This window comes from Chlorocebus sabaeus, chromosome 16, assembly GCF_047675955.1.
Source record: "Chlorocebus sabaeus isolate Y175 chromosome 16, mChlSab1.0.hap1, whole genome shotgun sequence".
Taxonomy (NCBI): domain Eukaryota; kingdom Metazoa; phylum Chordata; class Mammalia; order Primates; family Cercopithecidae; genus Chlorocebus; species Chlorocebus sabaeus.
In genome coordinates, this window is record NC_132919.1 from 72,292,165 (window position 1) to 72,311,932 (window position 19,768).

General features: G+C 46.7%; 2 protein-coding genes across 6 annotated transcripts in view; both read left to right on the forward strand.

Annotated features, from left to right (window-relative positions):
• Positions 1-15,211, forward strand: part of MED1 (mediator complex subunit 1) — a 50,288-nt gene extending 35,077 nt beyond the window's left edge. For both annotated transcript variants that reach the window (XM_037993117.2, XM_037993118.2), the window contains 3 exons: positions 3,583-3,678; positions 3,794-3,899; positions 8,882-15,211. In XM_037993117.2, the coding sequence (XP_037849045.1) occupies positions 3,583-3,678; positions 3,794-3,899; positions 8,882-12,131 (3,452 nt within the window). In that variant the 3' untranslated portion in view covers positions 12,132-15,211. The remainder of the gene's footprint in view (positions 1-3,582; positions 3,679-3,793; positions 3,900-8,881) is intronic.
• A 1,235-nt stretch (positions 15,212-16,446) lies between these two features.
• Positions 16,447-19,768, forward strand: part of FBXL20 (F-box and leucine rich repeat protein 20) — a 156,049-nt gene continuing 152,727 nt past the window's right edge. The window contains exon 1 of one of the 4 annotated variants that reach the window (XM_008012873.3): positions 16,447-17,127. In XM_008012873.3, coding sequence (XP_008011064.1) covers positions 17,080-17,127 — 48 coding nt within the window. In that variant the 5' untranslated portion in view covers positions 16,447-17,079. Of the gene's footprint in view, positions 17,128-17,659; positions 17,955-19,768 lie in introns of those variants that run through there. The other 3 variants (XM_008012872.3, XM_008012870.3, XM_008012871.3) reach the window with 3 other exon arrangements.

The following is a 19,768-nucleotide window of genomic DNA, read 5'->3' on the forward strand; positions in this document are numbered from 1 at the left end:
ACTAATTTTTTTCTGTAGAGACTGTGTCTCTCTCTGTTACCCACGTTTGTCTCTAACTCCTAGGCTCAAGCGATCCTCTTGACTCGGCCTCCCAAGGTGCTGGGATAATAGGTGTAAGCCACTGTGCTTGGCCAGTTTTAGGTTAAATTTTAGGTTGTTAGGAGAGTGCTTCCCAGGTTTAGTCCCGAGTATATTTTCTCTCCCCATTGTTTGGAGAACTTAAGCTTACAGCTTTAAGGTTTAGCCCTTTTTTCTCTCAGGATTCTGGAATGCTGATTGATTATTTTCTTTTTTTCTTTTACTATTTTTTTTTGAGGTGGAGTCTCACTCTGTTGCTCGGGCTAGAGTACAGTGGTGCGATCTTGCCCCACTGCAACCTCCGCTACTTTAAAAAACTTTTTTTTAGGCTGATCTCGAACTCCTGACCTCGTGATCCACCCGCCTTGGCCTCTCAGAGTGCTGGGATTACAAGCATGAACCACGGCACCTGGCCTAAATCCTGATGATTTTCAAACATGGCTGTTGGAAGCCTTGCTGTAAATTTTGGCTGTTCTAGCTAACCACAGTTAATTTTAAAAATCTTAAGTCAGAAGCGCTCTGTTGATAGACATGTGTCAGTGCCAATGGTAGACAATAAGAAACAGGGAAGGCAAATCAGATTTCTTTTTTTTTTTTTTTTTTTTTTTGAGATGGGGTCTTGCTTGGTCACCCAGGCTGGAGTGCAGTTGTGTGATGTTGGCTCACTGCAACCTCTGCCTCCTGGGTTCAAGCAATTCTCCTGCTTCAACCTCCCAGGTAGCTTGGATTACAAGTGTCCACCACCATGCCAGGCTAATCTTTGTAGTTTTAGTAGAGACGGGGTTTTGTTGTGTTGGCCAGGCTGGTCTTGAACTCCTGACCTCAGTGGTCTGCCTGCCTCAGCCTCCCAAAGTGCTGTGATTACATGCATGAGCCACCATGCCTGGCCTTTTTTTTCTTGATACAGGGTCTTGCTCTGTTATCGAGACTGGAAAGCAGTAGTATAGTCATAGTTCACTTTGGCCTCAAACTCCTGGGCTCAAGTGATACTTTTCCCTCAGGCTCCTCAAGTAGCTGGACTATAGGCATGCACCACTACATCTAGTCAAATTAAAAAATTTATATTATACTTATTTCATTGTGCATATTTATACAGCAACATTTTTTTTTTGTAGAAATGGGGTCTTTCCATGTTGTGTAGGATAGTCTTGAACTCTTGGTCTCAGGCAGTCCTCCCACCTCAGCCTCCCAAAGTGTTGGGATTTATAGGCGTAAGCCACTGTGCTGGGCCAGGAGATACTTCTCGTGGAAATAAGAATTGCTTTAGAAATGAGAAATTTTTAGTAGTTGGAGTAATAACATAGAGTATATACATTCAAACTTGTAGCACTTTTGTTTCATGTGTTTAAATGCCGTAAGAAGTCTCCAGATAGCTTTAGGGCATTTAAAAATGAGTTTTTGGCCGGGCGCGGTGGCTCAAGCCTGTAATCCCAGCACTTTGGGAGGCCAACATGGGCGGATCACGAGGTCATGAGATCGAGACCATCCTGGCTAACCTGGTGAAACCCTGTCTCTACTAAAAAATACAAAAAACTAGCCGGGTGTGGTGGCGGGCGCCTGTAGTCCCAGCTACTCGGGAGGCTGAGGCAGGAGAATGGCGTAAACCCGGGAGGCAGAGCTTGCAGTGAGCTGAGATCCAGCCACTGCACTCCAGCCTGGGCGACAGAGCGAGACTCCACCTCAAAAAAAAAAAAAAAAGAGTTTTCATAAGGTAGTTATGGAGCTAATCCTACAGAGAGGCATGCTTTTTACGAAGAAGGTATATGATCCTTGTGTCTAGGCTGCTAGCACATCTGGCATAAGAACATATGATGATGGCTACATATATGTATATGTGGAATAAATACATTATTTTAGATTAGAGCCTCTATATCTCTGTTTGCCAAACTATGGGCTGCACATCTAACAGCTGCAAATACTTGATAGAAAGTAGAGTTTATGGCAGTGGTTCTGGATATCTGCTTATCAAGTAGAATGAGACACTCGGCCACTTTTATTTTCAGAATTCACTTTTACATTTTAGGGATTAAATTTCTTCATCTTGGAAAATTGAAAGTCTAGCTACTTTTGTTCTGGAGAAATTTATAACAAACTGGCAGGTTCCTGGATTCTGATTCCTTCTATCATCTGTGGATGATATAGTAGGTTTTGTATGTGAAAAAAGTGTGCAATTTAGTTTCCAAGGAAGGGAGAGAAAGAATTTCAGTCTGTACATTTAAGGAATGTTATTTGTGTGAAGTCTTTTTTTTTTATTATTTTTGAGATAGAGTGTTGCTCTGTTGCCCAGGCTGGAGTTCAGTGACATGAACTCAGCTCACTGCAACCCTTGCCTCCCAGGTTCAAACGATTCTCCTGTCTCAGCCTTCTGAGTAGCTAGGATTACAGGCCTGTGCCACCATACCTGGCTAATTTTTTTTTTGTTTTGAGACGGAGTCTTACTCTGTTGCTCAGGCTAGAGTGCAGTGGCACGATCTCAGCTCACTACAACCTCTGCCTCCCGGGTTCAAGCGATTCTCCTGCCTCAGCTTCCTAAGTAGCTGGGACTAGAGGCATGTGCCACCATGCCTGGCTCATTTTTGTATTTTTAGTAGAGATGGGGTTTCGCCATGTTGGCCAGGATGATGTCGTACTCCTGATCTCGTGATCCGCCCGCCACAGCCTCCGAAAGTGCTAAGATTACAGACATATGCCACTGCACCTGGCCTTTTTTTTTTCTTTTTGAGATGGAGTGTCACTCTCTGTTGACCAGGCTGGAGTGCAATGGTATGATTTCGGCTCATCGCAGCCTCTGCCTCCCAGGTTCAAGCGATTCTCCTGCCTCAGCCTTCTGAGTAGCTGGGATTACAGGCATGCGCCACCACGCCTGGCTAATTTTGTATTTTTTTTTTTTTTTTTTTTATGAGACGGAGTCTTGCTCTGTCGCCCAGGCTGGAATGCAGTGGCCGGATCTCAGCTCACTGCAAGCTCCGCCTCCCGGGTGTTCGCCATTCTCCTGCCTCAGCCTCCCGAGTAGCTGGGACTACAGGCGCCCGCCATCTCGCCCGGTTATTTTTTTTTGTATTTTTTAGTAGAGACGGGGTTTCACTGTGTTAGCCAGGATGGTCTCGAGCTCCTGACCTCGTGATCCGCCCATGTTGGCCTCCCAAAGTGCTGGGATTACAGGCTTGAGCCACCACGCCCGGCCTGTATTTTGTATTTTTAGTAGAGATGGGTTTTTTCCATATTGGTCAGGCTCGTCTCGAACTCCGAACCTCAGGTGATAAGCCCACCTCACCCTCTCAAAGTTCTGGGATTACAGGCGTGAGCCACTGCATCAGGCCTTTTTTTTTTTAAGTAGAGTTGGGGTTTCACCATGTTGGCCAGCCTGGTCTTGAACTCCTGACCTTAGGTGATCCATCCGCCTTAGCCTCCCAAAGTGCTGGGATTACAGGCATGAGCCACCATGCCCGGCCTGTGTGAAGTCTTATATTTGGTTGTTTTATGATCTTTCTCTTTGCCTTTTAGATTCTCCTGGGCTCCTCCAATTTGAAGTATGTCCTCTCTCAGAGTCTCGTTTCAGCGTATCTTTTCAGCACCCTGTGAATGACTCCCTGGTGTGTGGTGAGTTGTGTGGGTGGCTAACACCTCTCACAGAGCGGTTTGGTCCCTATGTCTTTTTTGGAAAGTCAGAAGCTAAATCTATCTCAAATAATTTCCTATGTATTTTGTCTTACAGTGGTAATGGATGTGCAGGACTCAACACATGTGAGCTGTAAACTCTACAAAGGGTTGTCAGATGCACTCATCTGCACAGATGACTTCATTGCCAAAGTTGTTCAAAGGTAGCCTTGGCCCTTTTTCATCTGAGTCTCATTTAGAGATGTATACAGAATGTTGTTGAGTAGGGTGCGGTGGCTCATGCCTGTAATCCCCACACTTTGGGAGGCCGAGGCGGATAGATCACGAGGTCAGAAGATTGATACCATCCTGGCTAACATGGTGAAATCCCATCTGTACTAAAAATATAAAAATTAGTCGGGCATGATGGTGGGCGCGTGTAGTCCCAGCTACTCTGGAGGCTGACGCAGAAGAATAACTTGAACCTGGGAGGTGGAGGTTGCAGTGAGCAGAGATCGAGCCACTGCACTGCACTCCAGCCTGATGACAGAGTGAGACTCCATTAAAAAAAAAAAAAAAAAAAAATGCTGGGCACGGTGGCTCACGCCTGTAATCCCAGCACTTTGGGAGGCGAAGGCGGGCAGATCACGAGGTCAGGAGATAGAGACCATCCTGGCTAACACAGTGAAACCCCATCTCTACTAAAAATACAAAAAATTAGCCCGGTGTGGGGGTGGGCACCTGTTGTCCCAGCTACTGGGGAAGCTGAGGCAGAATGGCATGATCCCAGGAGGTGGAGCTTGCAGGGAGCCGAGATCGCATGACTGCACTCCAGCCTGGGCGACAGAATGAGACTCCGTCTCAAAAAAAAAAAATAAAAGGAAAAAAAGTTGTTTTCAGTATTAACATGAATTTCAAATAAAGGAGCAATTTAGTTATTGTTTTCATGTCACCCTTCTCTGCTTTTGGATTCAAAGTAATCTGAGCTTTGTTTTTTTTTTTTTGTTTTTTTTTTTTTGAGATGGAGTCTCGCTCTGACACCCAGGCTGGAATACAGTGGTGCAATCTTGGCTCACTGCATCCTCTGCCTCCCGGGTTCAAGCGATTCTCCTGCCTCACCGTCCCGAGTAGCTAGGATTACAGACATGTGTACCACACCTGACTAATTTTTGTATTTTTAGTAGAGACGGCGTTTCTCCATGTTGGTCAGGCTGGTCTTGAACTCCTGACCTCAGGTGATCCACCTGCCTCGGCCTCCCAAAGTGCCAGGATTACAAGCGTGAGCCACCGCACCCGCCAGCTTTTTTTTTTTTTTTTTTTTTTAGATAATATTACTATGGCTGGGCGCGGTGGCTCACACCTGTAATCCCAGCACTTTGGGAGGCCGAGGTGGGCGGATCACGAGGTCAGGAGATAGAGACAATCCTGGCTAACACGGTGAAACCCCGTCTCTACTAAAAATACAAAAAATTAGCTGGGCGTGGTGGCGGGGGCCTGTAGTCCCACCTACTCGGGAGGCTGAGGCAGGAGTATGGCGTGAACCCAGGAGGCAGAGCTTGCAGTGACCCGGGATTGCGCCACTGCACTCTAGCCTGGGCGACAGAGCGAGACTCCGTCTCAAAAAAAAAAAAAAATAGTAATAATAATAACAATAATATTACTATAAGAGTAATAGGAAGTAAAGTAGGTAACTTCAGGCCTGGAATTATGGTACTTTAAGACAGGAGAGAGCCATAATAAAATACAGATATTTTTCTTACCTATCGTTCTTCATAGATGTGACATTTTTAACTTTTTTGTTTTTGTTTTTTAATTTTGAGACAGAGTGTCACTCTATTACCCAGGCTGGAGTGCAGTGGCATGATGATGGCTCACTGAAGTGTCGACCTCTGAGGTTCAGGTGATCCCCTCTCCTAGACCTCCTGAGTAGCTGGGACTGCAGGCATGAGCTACTGTGTCTGCCTGAGCAGATTTCACAGCTTAAATGTTAGGTTGGGTGTGGCGGCTCACGCCTGTAATCCAGCACTTTGGGAGGCCAAGGTGGGCAGATTACTTGAGGTCAGGACTTCCAGACCAGCCTGGCCAACATGTTGCAATGTCATCTCTATAAAAGTACAAAAATTAACCAGGCATGGTGGTATTTGGCTGTCATTCTAACTACTTGGGAGGCTGAGGCAGGAGAATCACTTGAACCCGGGAGTCGGAGGTTGCAGTGAGCCGAGATCACACCACTGTTCTTTAGCCTGGGTGATGGAGTGAGACTCTTTCGCAAAACAAACAGACAAACAAACAAATGGAGGTTGTGGTGAGCTGAGATCGCGCCACTGTTCTTTAGCCTGGGTGATGGAGTGAGATTCTGTCTCAAGACAGACTAACTAACTAACTAAATAAAAATACAAAAATTAGCCAGGTGTGGTGGCAGGTGCTTATAATCCGAGCTACTCAGGAGGCTGAGGCAGGAGAATTGCTTGAACCTGGGAGGCAGAGGCTATAGTGAGCCGAGATTGTGCCACTCCACCCCAGCCTGGTAGACAGAGCAAGATGCCATCTCAAACAAAAAGCCAACTTAATTGTTGCGTGAAAGATAGTTAAGCCAGTATGCATCCCAGAACCATTAATAAGTAATTTTGTGAGATTTTTCTACAGCTAGGTCTGGCAGCCTATTTTTATAAATAAATTTTATTGGAACACTGCCGTTCATTTACATGTCTGTGGCAGATTTCTAGGTAATATTGCAGAGTAGGTGAACAGGAAACGTGATGTACAAAGCCTAACATATTACTACATGACCTTATAAGAAAAATTTGTGGCCGGGTGTGGGGGCTCACCCCTGTAATTCCAGCACTTTGGGAGGCCAAGGTGGGTAAATCATGAGGTCAGGAGTTAAAAACCAGTCTGGCCAAGATGGTGAAACCCCATCTCTACTGAAAATACAAAAATTAGCTGGGCGTGGTGGCAGGCTCCTGTAATCCCAGCTACTTGGGAGGCTGAGGTAGAGAATTGCTTGAACCTGGGAGGCAGAAGTTGCTGTAAGCCAAGATCGTGCCACTGCACTCCATCCTGGGCAACAGAGTGAGACTCCATCTCAAAAAAAAAAACAGAAAGAAAAATTTGCTGGCATGGTGTGGTGGCTCACGCCTATAATCCCAGCACTTGGGGAGGTGGGCAGCTCACCTGAGGTCAAGAGTTCGAGACCAGCCTGACTGACATGGAGAAACCCTGTCTCTATTAAAAATACAGAATTAGCTGGGCGTGACGGTCCATGGCTGTAATCCCAGCTACTCGAGAGGCTGAGGCAGGAGAATCACTTGAACCTGGGAGGCAGAGGTTGCCGTGAGCCAAGATCGTGCCATTGCACTCCAGCCTGGGCAACAAGAGCAAAACTCCGTCTCAAAAAAAAAAAAAGAAAAAAAAGTTTGCTGACATATGTTCTAGAGCAAAACATTTGCAAACTGAGGTTTATGAATATAAATTTATCTGGAAAATAAGTGCTTTGCTTTAAAATAAGATTTATAACAAATAGCACTTTTTATAACAGTGTAGGTTTGGGATCTAAGTCAGTAAAGTTTAGAAATTGATAGGTCAAGAGATTTTTCTTTTCTTTTTTTTTTTTTTTGAGACAGTCTCATACTGTCACCTGGGCTGGAGTGTAGTAGTGTGATCTCGGCTCACTGCAACCTCTGCTTCCTGGGTTCTAGCAATTCTCCTGCCTCAGCCTCTCAAGTAGTTGGGATTACAGGCACCCACCACCATGCCCAGCTAATTTTTTGTATTTTTTTTTTTTTAATTAGAGATGGGGTTTCACTATGTTGGCCAGGCTGGTCTCAAACTCCCGACCTTGTGATCTGCCCGCTTCGGCCTCCCAAAGTGCTGGGATTACAGGCGTGAGCCACTCTGACCAGCCAAGATTTTTCTAATGGTTCCTTAATTAAAATAAATTATGTATCCTTGTAATTGCCATATGAAGCCCCCAAGGAAGACATTTTCTTTGAGACGGAGTCTTGCCCTGTCACCCAGGCTGGAGTGCAATGGGACGATCTTGGCTCACTACGACCTCTGCCTCCTGGGTTTCAGTGATTCTCCTGTCTCCCTTTCCTGAGTAGCTGAGATTACAGCCGTACACCACCACGGCTGGCTAATTTTTTGTATTTTTAGTAGAGACACGGTTTCACCATGTTGGCCAGGCTGGTCTCAAACTCCTGACTCCAAGTGATCCACCCGCTTCGACCTCCCAAAGTGCTGGGATTACAGGAGTGAGCCACCATGCCTGACGTAAGGAGGCTTTTTTTTTTTTTTTTTTGAGACAGAGTCTTGCTCTATCACCAAGCTGGAGTGCAGTGGCATGATCTTGGCTCAATGCAACCTCCGCCTCCCTAGTTCAAGCAATTCTCCTGCCTCAGCCTCCCAAGTAGCTGAGATTACAGGCCACGTGCCACCACACCCAGCTAATTTTTGTATTTTTAGTAGAGATGGGGTTTCACCATGTTGGCCAGGATGGTGTCGATCTCCTGACCTCATGTTCCAGCTGCCTCAGCCTGCCAAAGTGCTGGAATACAGGCGTGAGCCATTGCGACTGGCCCCTAAGGAGGCATTTTCTTACTGAGTTCCATTATTACCAATTTTCTTTTTTTTTTTTTTTTGAGATGGAGTCTCGCTCTGTCACCCAGGTTGGAGTGCAGTGGCGCGATCTCAGCTCACTGCAAGCTCCGCCTCCCGGGTTTACGCCATTCTCCTGCCTCAGCCTCCCGAGTAGCTGGGACTACAGGCACCCGCCATCTCGCCCGGCTAGGTTTTTGTATTTTTTTTAGTAGAGACGGGATTTCACCGGGTTAGCTATGGATGGTCTCGATCTCCTGACCTCGTGATCCGCCCGTCGCGGCCTCCCAAAGTGCTGGGATTACAGGCTTGAGCCACTGCGCCCGGCACCAATTTTCTTTTAGTTCAGTTTGAAATTCAATTATTTGGACTCTTGTTTATAGTTTGCTTTTGTTGTGTGATTCATAAGAGGCTGACAATTTTATGTTGGGTTAGATTTTTATAATGTATTTACCCAAAGCTCTGGTATTTGATAGAACTATTTTTGCCTTATAGATTATTTGCCCTACCTGAAAACTGCTTACTGCAGAACTCTGATGTTTTATCTAAATTTCAGGTCTCATTCAGCAGCTATTGAAATGTTAACTTTGTTTTCTTCCTTATCTTGCAGATGTATGTCCATCCCTGTGACGATGAGGGCTATTCGGAGGAAAGCTGAAACCATTCAGGCCGACACCCCAGCACTGTCCCTCATTGCAGAGACAGTTGAAGACATGGTGAAAAAGAACCTGCCCCCGGCTAGCAGCCCAGGGTATGGCATGACCACAGGCAACAACCCAATGAGTGGTACCACTACACCAACCAACACCTTTCCGGGGGGTCCCATTACCACCTTGTTTAATATGAGCATGAGCATCAAAGATCGGCATGAGTCGGTGGGCCATGGGGAGGACTTCAGCAAGGTGTCTCAGAACCCAATTCTTACCAGTTTGTTGCAAATCACAGGGAACGGGGGGTCTACCATTGGCTCGAGTCCGACCCCTCCTCATCACACGCCGCCACCTGTCTCTTCGATGGCCGGCAACACCAAGAACCACCCGATGCTCATGAACCTTCTTAAAGATAATCCTGCCCAGGATTTCTCAACCCTTTATGGAAGCAGCCCTTTAGAAAGGCAGAACTCCTCTTCCGGCTCACCCCGGATGGAAATATGCTCGGGGAGCAACAAGACCAAGAAAAAGAAGTCATCAAGATTACCACCCGAGAAACCAAAGCACCAGACTGAAGATGACTTTCAGAGGGAGCTATTTTCAATGGATGTTGACTCACAGAACCCTATCTTTGATGTCAACATGACAGCTGACACACTGGATACACCACACATCACTCCAGCTCCAAGCCAGTGTAGCACTCCCCCAACAACTTACCCACAACCAGTACCTCACCCCCAACCCAGTATTCAAAGGATGGTCCGACTATCCAGTTCAGACAGCATTGGCCCAGATGTAACTGACATCCTTTCAGACATTGCAGAAGAAGCTTCTAAACTTCCCAGCACTAGTGATGATTGCCCAGCTATTGGCACCCCTCTTCGAGATTCTTCAAGCTCTGGGCATTCTCAGAGTACCCTCTTTGACTCTGATGTGTTTCAAACTAACAATAATGAAAATCCATACACTGATCCAGCTGATCTTATTGCAGATGCTGCTGGAAGCCCCAGTAGTGACTCTCCTACCAATCATTTTTTTCATGATGGAGTAGATTTCAATCCTGATTTATTGAACAGCCAGAGCCAAAGTGGTTTTGGAGAAGAATATTTTGATGAAAGCAGCCAAAGTGGGGATAATGATGATTTCAAAGGATTTGCATCTCAGGCACTAAATACTTTGGGGGTGCCAATGCTTGGAGGTGATAATGGGGAGACCAAGTTTAAGGCCAATAACCAAGCTGACACAGTTGATTTCAGTATTATATCAGTAGCCGGCAAAGCTTTAGGTCCTACAGATCTTATGGAGCATCACAGTGGTAGTCAGGGTCCTTTAATGACCACTGGGGACTTAGGGAAAGAAAAGACTCAAAAGAGGGTAAAGGAAGGCAATGGTACCAGTAATAGTACTCTCGCGGGGCCAGGATTAGACAGCAAACCAGGGAAACGCAGTCGGACCCCTTCTAATGATGGGAAAAGCAAAGATAAGCCTCCAAAGAGGAAGAAAGCAGACACTGAGGGAAAGTCTCCATCTCATAGTTCTTCTAACCGACCTTTTACCCCACCTACCAGTACAGGTGGATCTAAATCTCCAGGCAGTTCAGGAAGATCTCAGACTCCCCCAGGTGTTGCCACACCACCCATTCCCAAAATCACTATTCAGATTCCTAAGGGAACAGTGATGGTGGGCAAGCCTTCCTCTCACAGTCAGTATACCAGCAGCGGTTCTGTGTCTTCCTCAGGCAGCAAAAGCCACCATAGCCATTCTTCCTCTTCTTCCTCATCTTCTGCTTCCACCTCAGGGAAGATGAAAAGCAGTAAATCAGAAGGCTCATCAAGTTCCAAGTTAAGCAGCAGTATGTATTCTAGCCAGGGGTCTTCTGGATCTAGCCAGTCCAAAAATTCATCCCAGTCTGGGGGGAAGCCAGGCTCCTCTCCCATTACCAAGCATGGACTGAGCAGTGGCTCTAGCAGCACCAAGATGAAACCTCAAGGAAAGCCATCATCACTTATGAATCCTTCTTTAAGTAAACCAAACATATCCCCTTCTCATTCAAGGCCACCTGGAGGCTCTGACAAGCTTGCCTCTCCAATGAAGCCTGTTCCTGGAACTCCTCCATCCTCTAAAGCCAAGTCCCCTATCAGTTCAGGTTCTGGTGGTTCTCATATGTCTGGAACTAGTTCAAGCTCTGGCATGAAGTCATCTTCAGGGTTAGGATCCTCAGGCTCGTTGTCCCAGAAAATTCCCCCATCATCTAATTCTTGTACAGCATCTTCCTCCTCCTTTTCCTCAAGTGGCTCTTCCATGTCATCCTCTCAAAACCAGCATGGGAGTTCCAAAGGAAAATCTCCCAGCAGAAATAAGAAGCCGTCCTTGACAGCTGTCATAGATAAACTGAAGCATGGGGTTGTCACCAGTGGCCCTGGGGGTGAAGACCCACTGGACGGCCAGATGGGGGTGAGCACAAATTCTTCCAGCCATCCTATGTCCTCTAAACATAACATGTCAGGAGGAGAGTTTCAGGGCAAGCGTGAGAAAAGTGATAAAGACAAATCAAAGGTTTCCACCTCTGGGAGTTCAGTGGATTCTTCTAAGAAGACCTCAGAGTCAAAAAATGTGGGGAGCACAGGTGTGGCAAAAATTATCATCAGTAAGCATGATGGAGGCTCCCCCAGCATTAAAGCCAAAGTGACTTTGCAGAAACCTGGGGAAAGTAGTGGAGAAGGGCTTAGGCCTCAGATGGCTTCTTCTAAAAACTATGGCTCTCCACTCATCAGTGGTTCCACTCCAAAGCATGAGCGTGGCTCTCCTAGCCATAGTAAGTCACCAGCATATACCCCCCAGAATCTGGACAGTGAAAGTGAGTCAGGCTCCTCCATAGCAGAGAAATCTTATCAGAATAGTCCCAGCTCAGATGATGGTATCCGACCACTTCCTGAATACAGCACAGAGAAACATAAGAAGCACAAAAAGGAAAAGAAGAAAGTAAAAGACAAAGATAGGGACCGAGACCGGGACAAAGACCGAGACAAGAAAAAATCTCATAGCATCAAGCCAGAGAGTTGGTCCAAATCACCCATCTCTTCAGACCAGTCCTTGTCAATGACAAGTAACACAATCTTATCTGCAGATAGACCCTCAAGGCTCAGCCCAGACTTTATGATTGGGGAGGAAGATGATGATCTTATGGATGTGGCCCTGATTGGGAATTAGGAACCTTATTTCCTAAAAGAAACAGGGCCAGAGAAAAGAAACTATTGATAAGTTTATAGGCAAACCATCATAAGGGGTGAGTCAGACAGGTCTGATTTGGTTAAGAATCCTAAATGGCATGGCTTTGACATCGAGCTGGGTGAATTAGAAAGGCATATCCAGACCCTATTAAAGAAACCACAGTGTTTGATTCTGGTTACCAAGAAGTCTGTTCCTGTGCCAGAAAGAAAAAGTTAAAATACTTGCTTAAGAAAGGGAGGGGGGTGGGAGGGGTGTAGGGAGAGGGAAGGGAGGGAAACAGTTTTGTGGGAAATATTCATATATATTTTCTTCTCCCTTTTTCCATTTTTAGGCCATGTTTTAAACTCATTTTAGTGCATGTATATGAAGGGCTGGGCAGAAAATGAAAAAGCAATACATTCCTTGATGCATTTGCATGAAGGTTGTTCAACTTTGGGGTAGTTGTCCATTTGAGTCATGGGCAAATGAAGGACTTTGGTCATTTTGGACACTTAAGTAATGTTTGGTGTCTGTTTCTTAGGAGTGACTGGGGGAGGGAAGATTATTTTAGCTATTTATTTGTAATATTTTAACCTTTTATCTGTTTGTTTTTATACAGTGTTTTGTTCTAAATCTATGAGGTTTAGGGTTCAAAATGATGGGAGGCCGAAGAGCAAGGCTTATATGGTGGTAGGGAGCTTATAGCTTGTGCTAATACTATAGCATCAAGCCCAAGCAGATTTGTCAGAGCCCGCCTTTAGAGTTAAATATAATAGAAAAACCAAAATGATATTTTTATTTTAGGAGGGTTTAAATAGGGTTCAGAGATCATAGGAATATTAGGAGTTACCTCCCTGTGGAGGTATTGACTTGTAATCTCATTTTCCTTTCAAAAAAAAAAAAAAAAAAAAAAGCTAAGGTGGCTTGTTGGGATGTAAACATGTTTTCAGATGCAGTAAGGTTTAGTGACAGCCTTCCTGACCCGGTGGCATGAAAACCATTACAGAATTAATAGTTCTCCTGTTTCCACAATGTGCCAAAAGTCTGCATCCCAGCATTCTGTTTGCAGGAGAACTGATGCCATTCCTAAGAGCTGGACTCACTGTTTCTCTTCATCACAAGGAGAAGGAGTCCAAACTTTAAATCACTCCACAGTATGCTCCCTGAGATAAAACAGTAACAAATCCGCAGCCATAGTTCACTTAAAACAATTTCAAGCTCACTTGAAGTAATGGAGGCCTGGAATGCTAGGTGAGCATGAAGATAAACCCTTGCTACTATGTAGCAACCCAATTGGACCTTTCTGGAGAAATAGGTCTGAGTCTGGATTCTGGAGGACATCAATAAGAGCCCTTCACATAAAAATATAGAAATCCAGGAGACTGTTTTGAGTGCAACAGAAGTTCTCAGTTTTTGGAGGGTCCTCTCAAAAATTCTGCGGCCTTACTTTGATATTGACACCTGCACTGTGCCATTCCTGATTATTCCATTCAGGATCTGTATCAGCGGGATGGGGCATGGTCCCCAGCACAACTCTTCTGGGTTTAAAAAAAAAAAAAATGCCAGGTGATTCCTCTGTGTGTTATGTCATAAGTGGAGTGACTTCATCATATATGGAAGAAGATTTCTATATTCAGCTCTTTCTGCAGGTTGGAGTCAGCATAGAGTTGGAAAATCAGCTTTGGCTTTCTTTCCTGTCTCATTTCCTCTAGTGTTCTCCTTTTTATGGTCATCAGCTCTCAACAACTCTGCCACTTTTGTGTCCCAAGGTAATAAGATGTAGGAAACAAAACATTGCAAAGTGGAGCAAGAAAAGTTATCAGTTACCATATCAGAGTCAAATGTCTTGGGTGACACTAAGGAGGATATGGGCAGGTGATACCAGAGTGCTTTATCTTGTGATGTTGATATAGTAGCAGCCTCTCAGACATTCAGCCAGGTTGGATTTCTCACGAGTTTGTCACCTAGTTTTGAATCCTATCCAGTTGGTTTCTGCAGGGAAAAAAAAAAAGAAGTTACGTGGTTTTTAAAATTTGTTCTGGGTGGGGAAAATCTTACGGGGAATGTACTGAATAGTATCAGGGGCTCAGCTCCCCCAAGCAGGGCCAACAAATACCAAAATGAGTAAACTGGGAAGCTTTTCTCTCTTTCTGTCTTCATCCCAGATCAAAGAATCCCGAGTTAGGATCTGGATGAAGGATAAGCCCCTGAATTGTCGATGGGCTCACCCCCACACTGACCCAGCATCTGAACTTGCTTAACAGGGAGCCGGGGCTAAACTGCTTCACCCTGCCTGAGAACCAGGGAGCACTGCATTTCTCCACAGGGTGGAGGAGAAGAGGCAGAATAAACCAAGCCTGGGACACCTCCCTCCTGTCTAGGTGTACTCATTCTTCTGTTTCAAAAGAAGGCAAGGACATGAAGTCAACTTCTACCTATCTTCTGCTGCTGGTGTCTTACGTATTCTCAGTTTGACCTCATTCCTCTTCTGTCTTTTGGCTTAACATTAGGGGTTCTTGGTCATAACCTGCTCTGATGTACATGAAGATTTCAGGTTCAATGTCAATGTGTCTTAAAACAGAAGTATTTTAGTGGGTGGGGGGTGGGGTGGTGGGGACAAACAACGCAGGATATAATTGCCAAAACCAGGCTTGAGGTTGGTGACTCTTGAAAGATTTTCCTTCTTCAGGCCTAGATCGGAAAATTAAGTGCAGCAATATCATGAATTCTCAGAAGCCCTTTCAGGAAGCCAGTGAGTCATACAGTATCCACAGTTGAGTCACTTAAAGATGTCAGTATAGGAAACATTATTCACAATCCTTGGGCAGTCTCATTTTTTTTTTTCCTTCTCCCCTCCTCTCCTGCCCCCCATACATTTCTATCCTTGAGTTAGTTTTTGGAGGGGCAGGAAGTACTTAACATCTCAGAAGCTAGATTGGGAAACATGTTCAGCTATAAGAACTGAGCTTAAAATTTTGAGTTTAAAAATGTACATCAGGAGCAGCTGGGGAGGGTCTTTTTTTAAAAAAAAAAACTTTCAAATTTGGTTTTCTGTGCATATGGCCGTTCTGTAAATACTTTGGGGTTTTTCATTTTTTTGAAAGTAGATGAAATCTGTTGTGGGATTTTTTTTCCCGAAACATTACAAAATAACCTGTTTATTTACATGCAAATAAACTTCTTTGATAAAAAGTAATTTGCGTGTGTGTAATAAAATTTTAGACTTTGAATACTTTTTTCATTTGTTCAAAACTCCAGTCAATTTTAAAGAGTCAGTCAAAAGTAAATGTCTTCCCTGAGTACTACTTGAAATGGGTCCACTGGAATGGGTAACTGACAGACCTGTGAAACTTGCCTTCATTCTATTAATCTGTAGGCCAGTTTTTCTACCCTTTGCCAGTGTTACTCACCAAATGCATCAGTAGTTTTTGCTGGGAGAAAACAGCTCTTAGATGAGACAGAATGGAAAAGCTTTTTTATTCCACTGGCTGAAGTTAAGCAAAAACATTAAAAGTACCTGGAACAGGAGAAGACAGACCTGGGTTTGCGGGCCTGAGAATGAGTTTTCTGAAGCTAGGTCCCTGGTTTTACGAAGCCCCCTCTAGGATTAATAAAAAAGGGGGGGGGGGCGGTCGTGGTGGCTCACATGAGGTCTGTAATCTCAGGACTTTGGGAGGAGGCTGGAGGATCACTTGGGCCCAGGAACTGCAGACGAGTCTGGGCAACATAGGGAGACCCTATCTCTACAAAAGAAAAAAGATCCCAGCATTCTGGGGGCTGAGGTGGGAGAATCACTTGTAGTCAAGTGTTACTGACCAGCCTGGTCAACATGGCGAAACCTTGTCTCTACTTAGCCAGGCGCGGTGCGGCGCGCTTGTAATCCCAGCTACTTGGGGAGACTTGAACCTGGGAGGCGGAGGTTGCAGTGAGCCGAGATCGTGCCACTGCACTCCAGCCTAAGCGACAGAGTTGAGCCTCTGTCTCAAAAAAAAAAAAAAAAGTTTGTACAGTGCTTTAAGAGTTTGGTAATATGCCCTCCAGCTAAAATATACCTATTCTTAAAGATCTGCAGCACTTGTTGCTCTTGTTAATTTCTTAGATGCATAACAAGTCAGTCGCTAAAACCACTAATTAAAAGGGGTGTGAGGAAGACCAACTGGTAACTGCTTTGGAAGCATACAATTAGCAGTGCTGCTGCTCCTGCCAGGACTGCTGGAATTTATTACACAGTTTCTAATAGTTCACGCTTAGGACATGATTTTGTAGTTTGTTGTTCATAGAAGCAGCAACACAACTACAAAATCCTGGGTTATTCCTTCGTGGAAATTTGGTCCTAAATTCTGAGACCTTGAAGGTCAGACTTGTTAAAACAATATAATATGATGACACAGATCAGCTTCTATACAAGGAGCCCAGGAGTATGATGAAGTGTTTCTTTCCATCGGGAAAATGCCCCCGCCTACTCGTTCACACACGCTTGTTTCTCCCGCCAAAATGACGTCAGGCCGAGGCTCTCACCAAACAGCGCCCTAACTGGCGGACAGGCAGGCTCTGCAGCCCATTGGGCGTCGGCGGCGGCCGAGTAGGGAAAACCAAAGGCCCTTGGGTCTTGCCCGCCCCACCCCCACAGACGCGCGCCCCTCCCCCGGCCAAAGGGAGGGTTGCCCGGCTCCGGCCCTGCACCCCCGACCCCCGGCCCCAGGTGCAGCTCCGCAGCCATCCCCGGACCAGGGCGGGCACTCGGCCTGCCGCTCAGCGCAACCAGCCCTCGCCCTCCCGAGCCATGCACAGGGAGACAAGGGTCCGGCAGTGGCCCCCCAGGCCTCCCTGCAGCACCCCGTAATGTAATACACTCGGGTGGGGGAGGCGGCGGCGGCGAAGGCAATCGCGGAGGCGGCGGCGGCAGCCGCACTGCCCCAATCTAGACACATCCAGAAAGAGGAGGAAAATGGCTCCGAGCAGGGACCGCCTGCTGCACTTTGGGTTCAAGGCAACAGTGAGTGACAGGGGAAGGGAGCTGGGTGGCCGGGAAGGGTGTGTGTGCCTTACAGGCTTCTGGGGAACAAGTAACGAGGAGTTGGGGGCGCGGGCAGAGGCTGAGGTTCTGTGCAGGTGGGTGCGTGCCTGTTTGCCCGCGGAGGGAGGAGATGGGGACAAGGGGCAGAAGAGGGGCCCCGCGCAGAGTGCGGTCCTGCTCTACTCTCCCTCGCCGGTCCGCGAGCACGCGCGCTCTCGCACCCACCGCAAAGACCCCTTTTCCACACGCACAGGCACTTCCCTGCCTCGCCTTCTCCCGATGGGCTAGCCTGCCTCGGAGGCGCAGGGGGTCGTGCCGCCGCCGCGCTCCGGATGCTCCTGGGCGCACCGTATGCTCCTGGGCGCACCGTCAGGGCCGGCCCCGTGTGGGGGAGGGGTGGTCTTGCGCCGCCGCCGCGCTCCTCCTCCTCCCGCCCCTCCCCCTCCCCGGCGCTCCGAGGCCCGGGCGGCTCTGTCCAATGAGCAGCGGCGTTGCTGGCAGGTGGGGAGTGTTTTTGTTTTGGGTTGAAGTTGAGGCTGAGGAGAGAGCCGAGCTAGCGACGTGCAGTCGTTGCGGCCGCTGGCGCCACGGGAGGTGGTGGAGGCCCAGCCGGAGCCGAGAGGTCTCTCGTTCCCGTCCCACGGCCCCGGCCTCACCCGTTCGACACCCAGTCCCCGTCCCGGAACTCCCGGGCCTGTCCTGGGCCCCAGGTCTGTGCACTCCGCTCGCCGCAGAGCCCGGCCCGGGCCGCACCCGCCGGCCCCATGAGGAGGGACGTGAACGGAGTAACCAAGAGCAGATTTGAGGTGTGAGCTTGGGGGGCTCAGGCGGCGTGAGGAGGACGGGTCGGGCTCTCTCATCCCAAAACGTCCGCCCCGCACGGAGCCTCCTCCCTGGCGGGCGCCGTCACCCACCCACTGGCGGGGCTGCCAGACTGCTCCCCTTTCTTGCCAACCGAAAGCCCAGCGCAGCCGGCTGCCCCCAGTCCCCTCGCCGGTTCGCCCCCCGTCTCTTCCCACCGGCGGGCCCCGGCGGGGGATTAGCTCGGGCGCCCTAATTCCCCCCCTCCCCCAGGATCGCTCAGCTTTCCATTCTTTACACAACCCTTGGCTTGCCTCCTCCTACCCAACCATCACGGCTCCGGTCCACCAGAGCCTGCTGCTTTTCTCTCTGCCACTTTCTTCATGACGCGTTTGTTGTCTATTGAGGGAGGAAATTAGGGGATGGATGCCATTTCTCCAAGTTTGAGACCTTGGTGAAACTAGGGAAGTGGGGGCGGTAGTCTGGGATGATAGAGGCGACCACGGGTTTTCGGTGCTGTGTTTGGTTTGGGTATTGTTCTGATACTTCCTCTTCTTCCCCGTGTAGTCTGTACTTCTGTAGCTCATTGTTTCTGGGAACCCTTGGATGTCTACATGCTTTGAGATTGGAACGAAAGTTCAGCAAATCCATTCCGGTCTTTTAGGAACTTTTTCTCCTCTAGCGAGGGAGGTTTACTGTCCTGGAATTGAGGAGTGGAAGGTCTTGAAAGCGTCTTTAGAGAGTAGTCATCGTGCAGGGAAGAGATTCCTTTGGGAAGTGAAGTATTGTAACTACTGATGAATTATAATAGTGCAACAATATTCTGGAAGGTTCCTTGAGGGTCAAGAGAAAGAAACTTCTACAGGAAGAGTAAATGTCACCTGGTCGTTTCTGGCAGAGAATCAGGCTGACCTGGGATCACTCACAGCTCAGTGGACAATCTCACTCGGTGTTTTTCTTCATCTCCATTTGAGAGATGAAATTGTAAGACGGCGGGACAAAAGTTTAAGAAACTGGACAAGTAGGTGCAGGGAGTGAAAACTTTTAAGGGTTGTCAGTTTAGTCTATTCTTTGATTTCTTACTATGCGAACTGGAAAATAATTTGAATTGATCCACGAAGATCAAGATAGGAAGTGTTTGGGGTGAGTTTAAGTTCAGAGCTACAGTGTTACTGTTGTACTCGAAGAGTGGAGAAAATCAAAGAATTGGCCTTAGAGTTTTAGTATTTAACTTGATCACTGGAAGAAGATATTATGGAATATATTATTTGGTTTTTAATAGGACATTGGATGACCCTCATGTACAGAGCCCCACTAAAGTTAATTTACGGTGGTTTCGTATTCAGTAGTACTGTAAAAATCCAGAATGTCACTAAAATTACCGAATAGATATTCAGCAGTTAACAGGAATCTTGAAAGGCAGTTCCAGATACTGAAGATTTGAGTCGGGGACAGTCTTTTGCCTGTGGAATTAGCTCTTTATCAGTTTGCTATTCATTTTAGGTTGAATAATTGTTGGAAAGTATTCTCTTGTGTGTACTTTAAAATTACGTTGCTATTTTCTATTTTTATAATTCTCTTATATTTTAATTTACAGTCTCTGTAGGGGTGGTATACTAGAATAAAGTGCTAAGAAAATTTGTTGCTTTATTAAGAGGTTTCTTTTTAACTTGTAGCTGATGTAGCTGGCAACTAAAGCTTTCTAAATATGGTCTGAGAAGGTTAAAAAAAAAAGAATAAGGGGGGGAAATCCTTCTTGGACGGTTTCATGATTAAATAAGTGTTTGTTTATAAACTAAAAGCTATTCACTTAGTATAA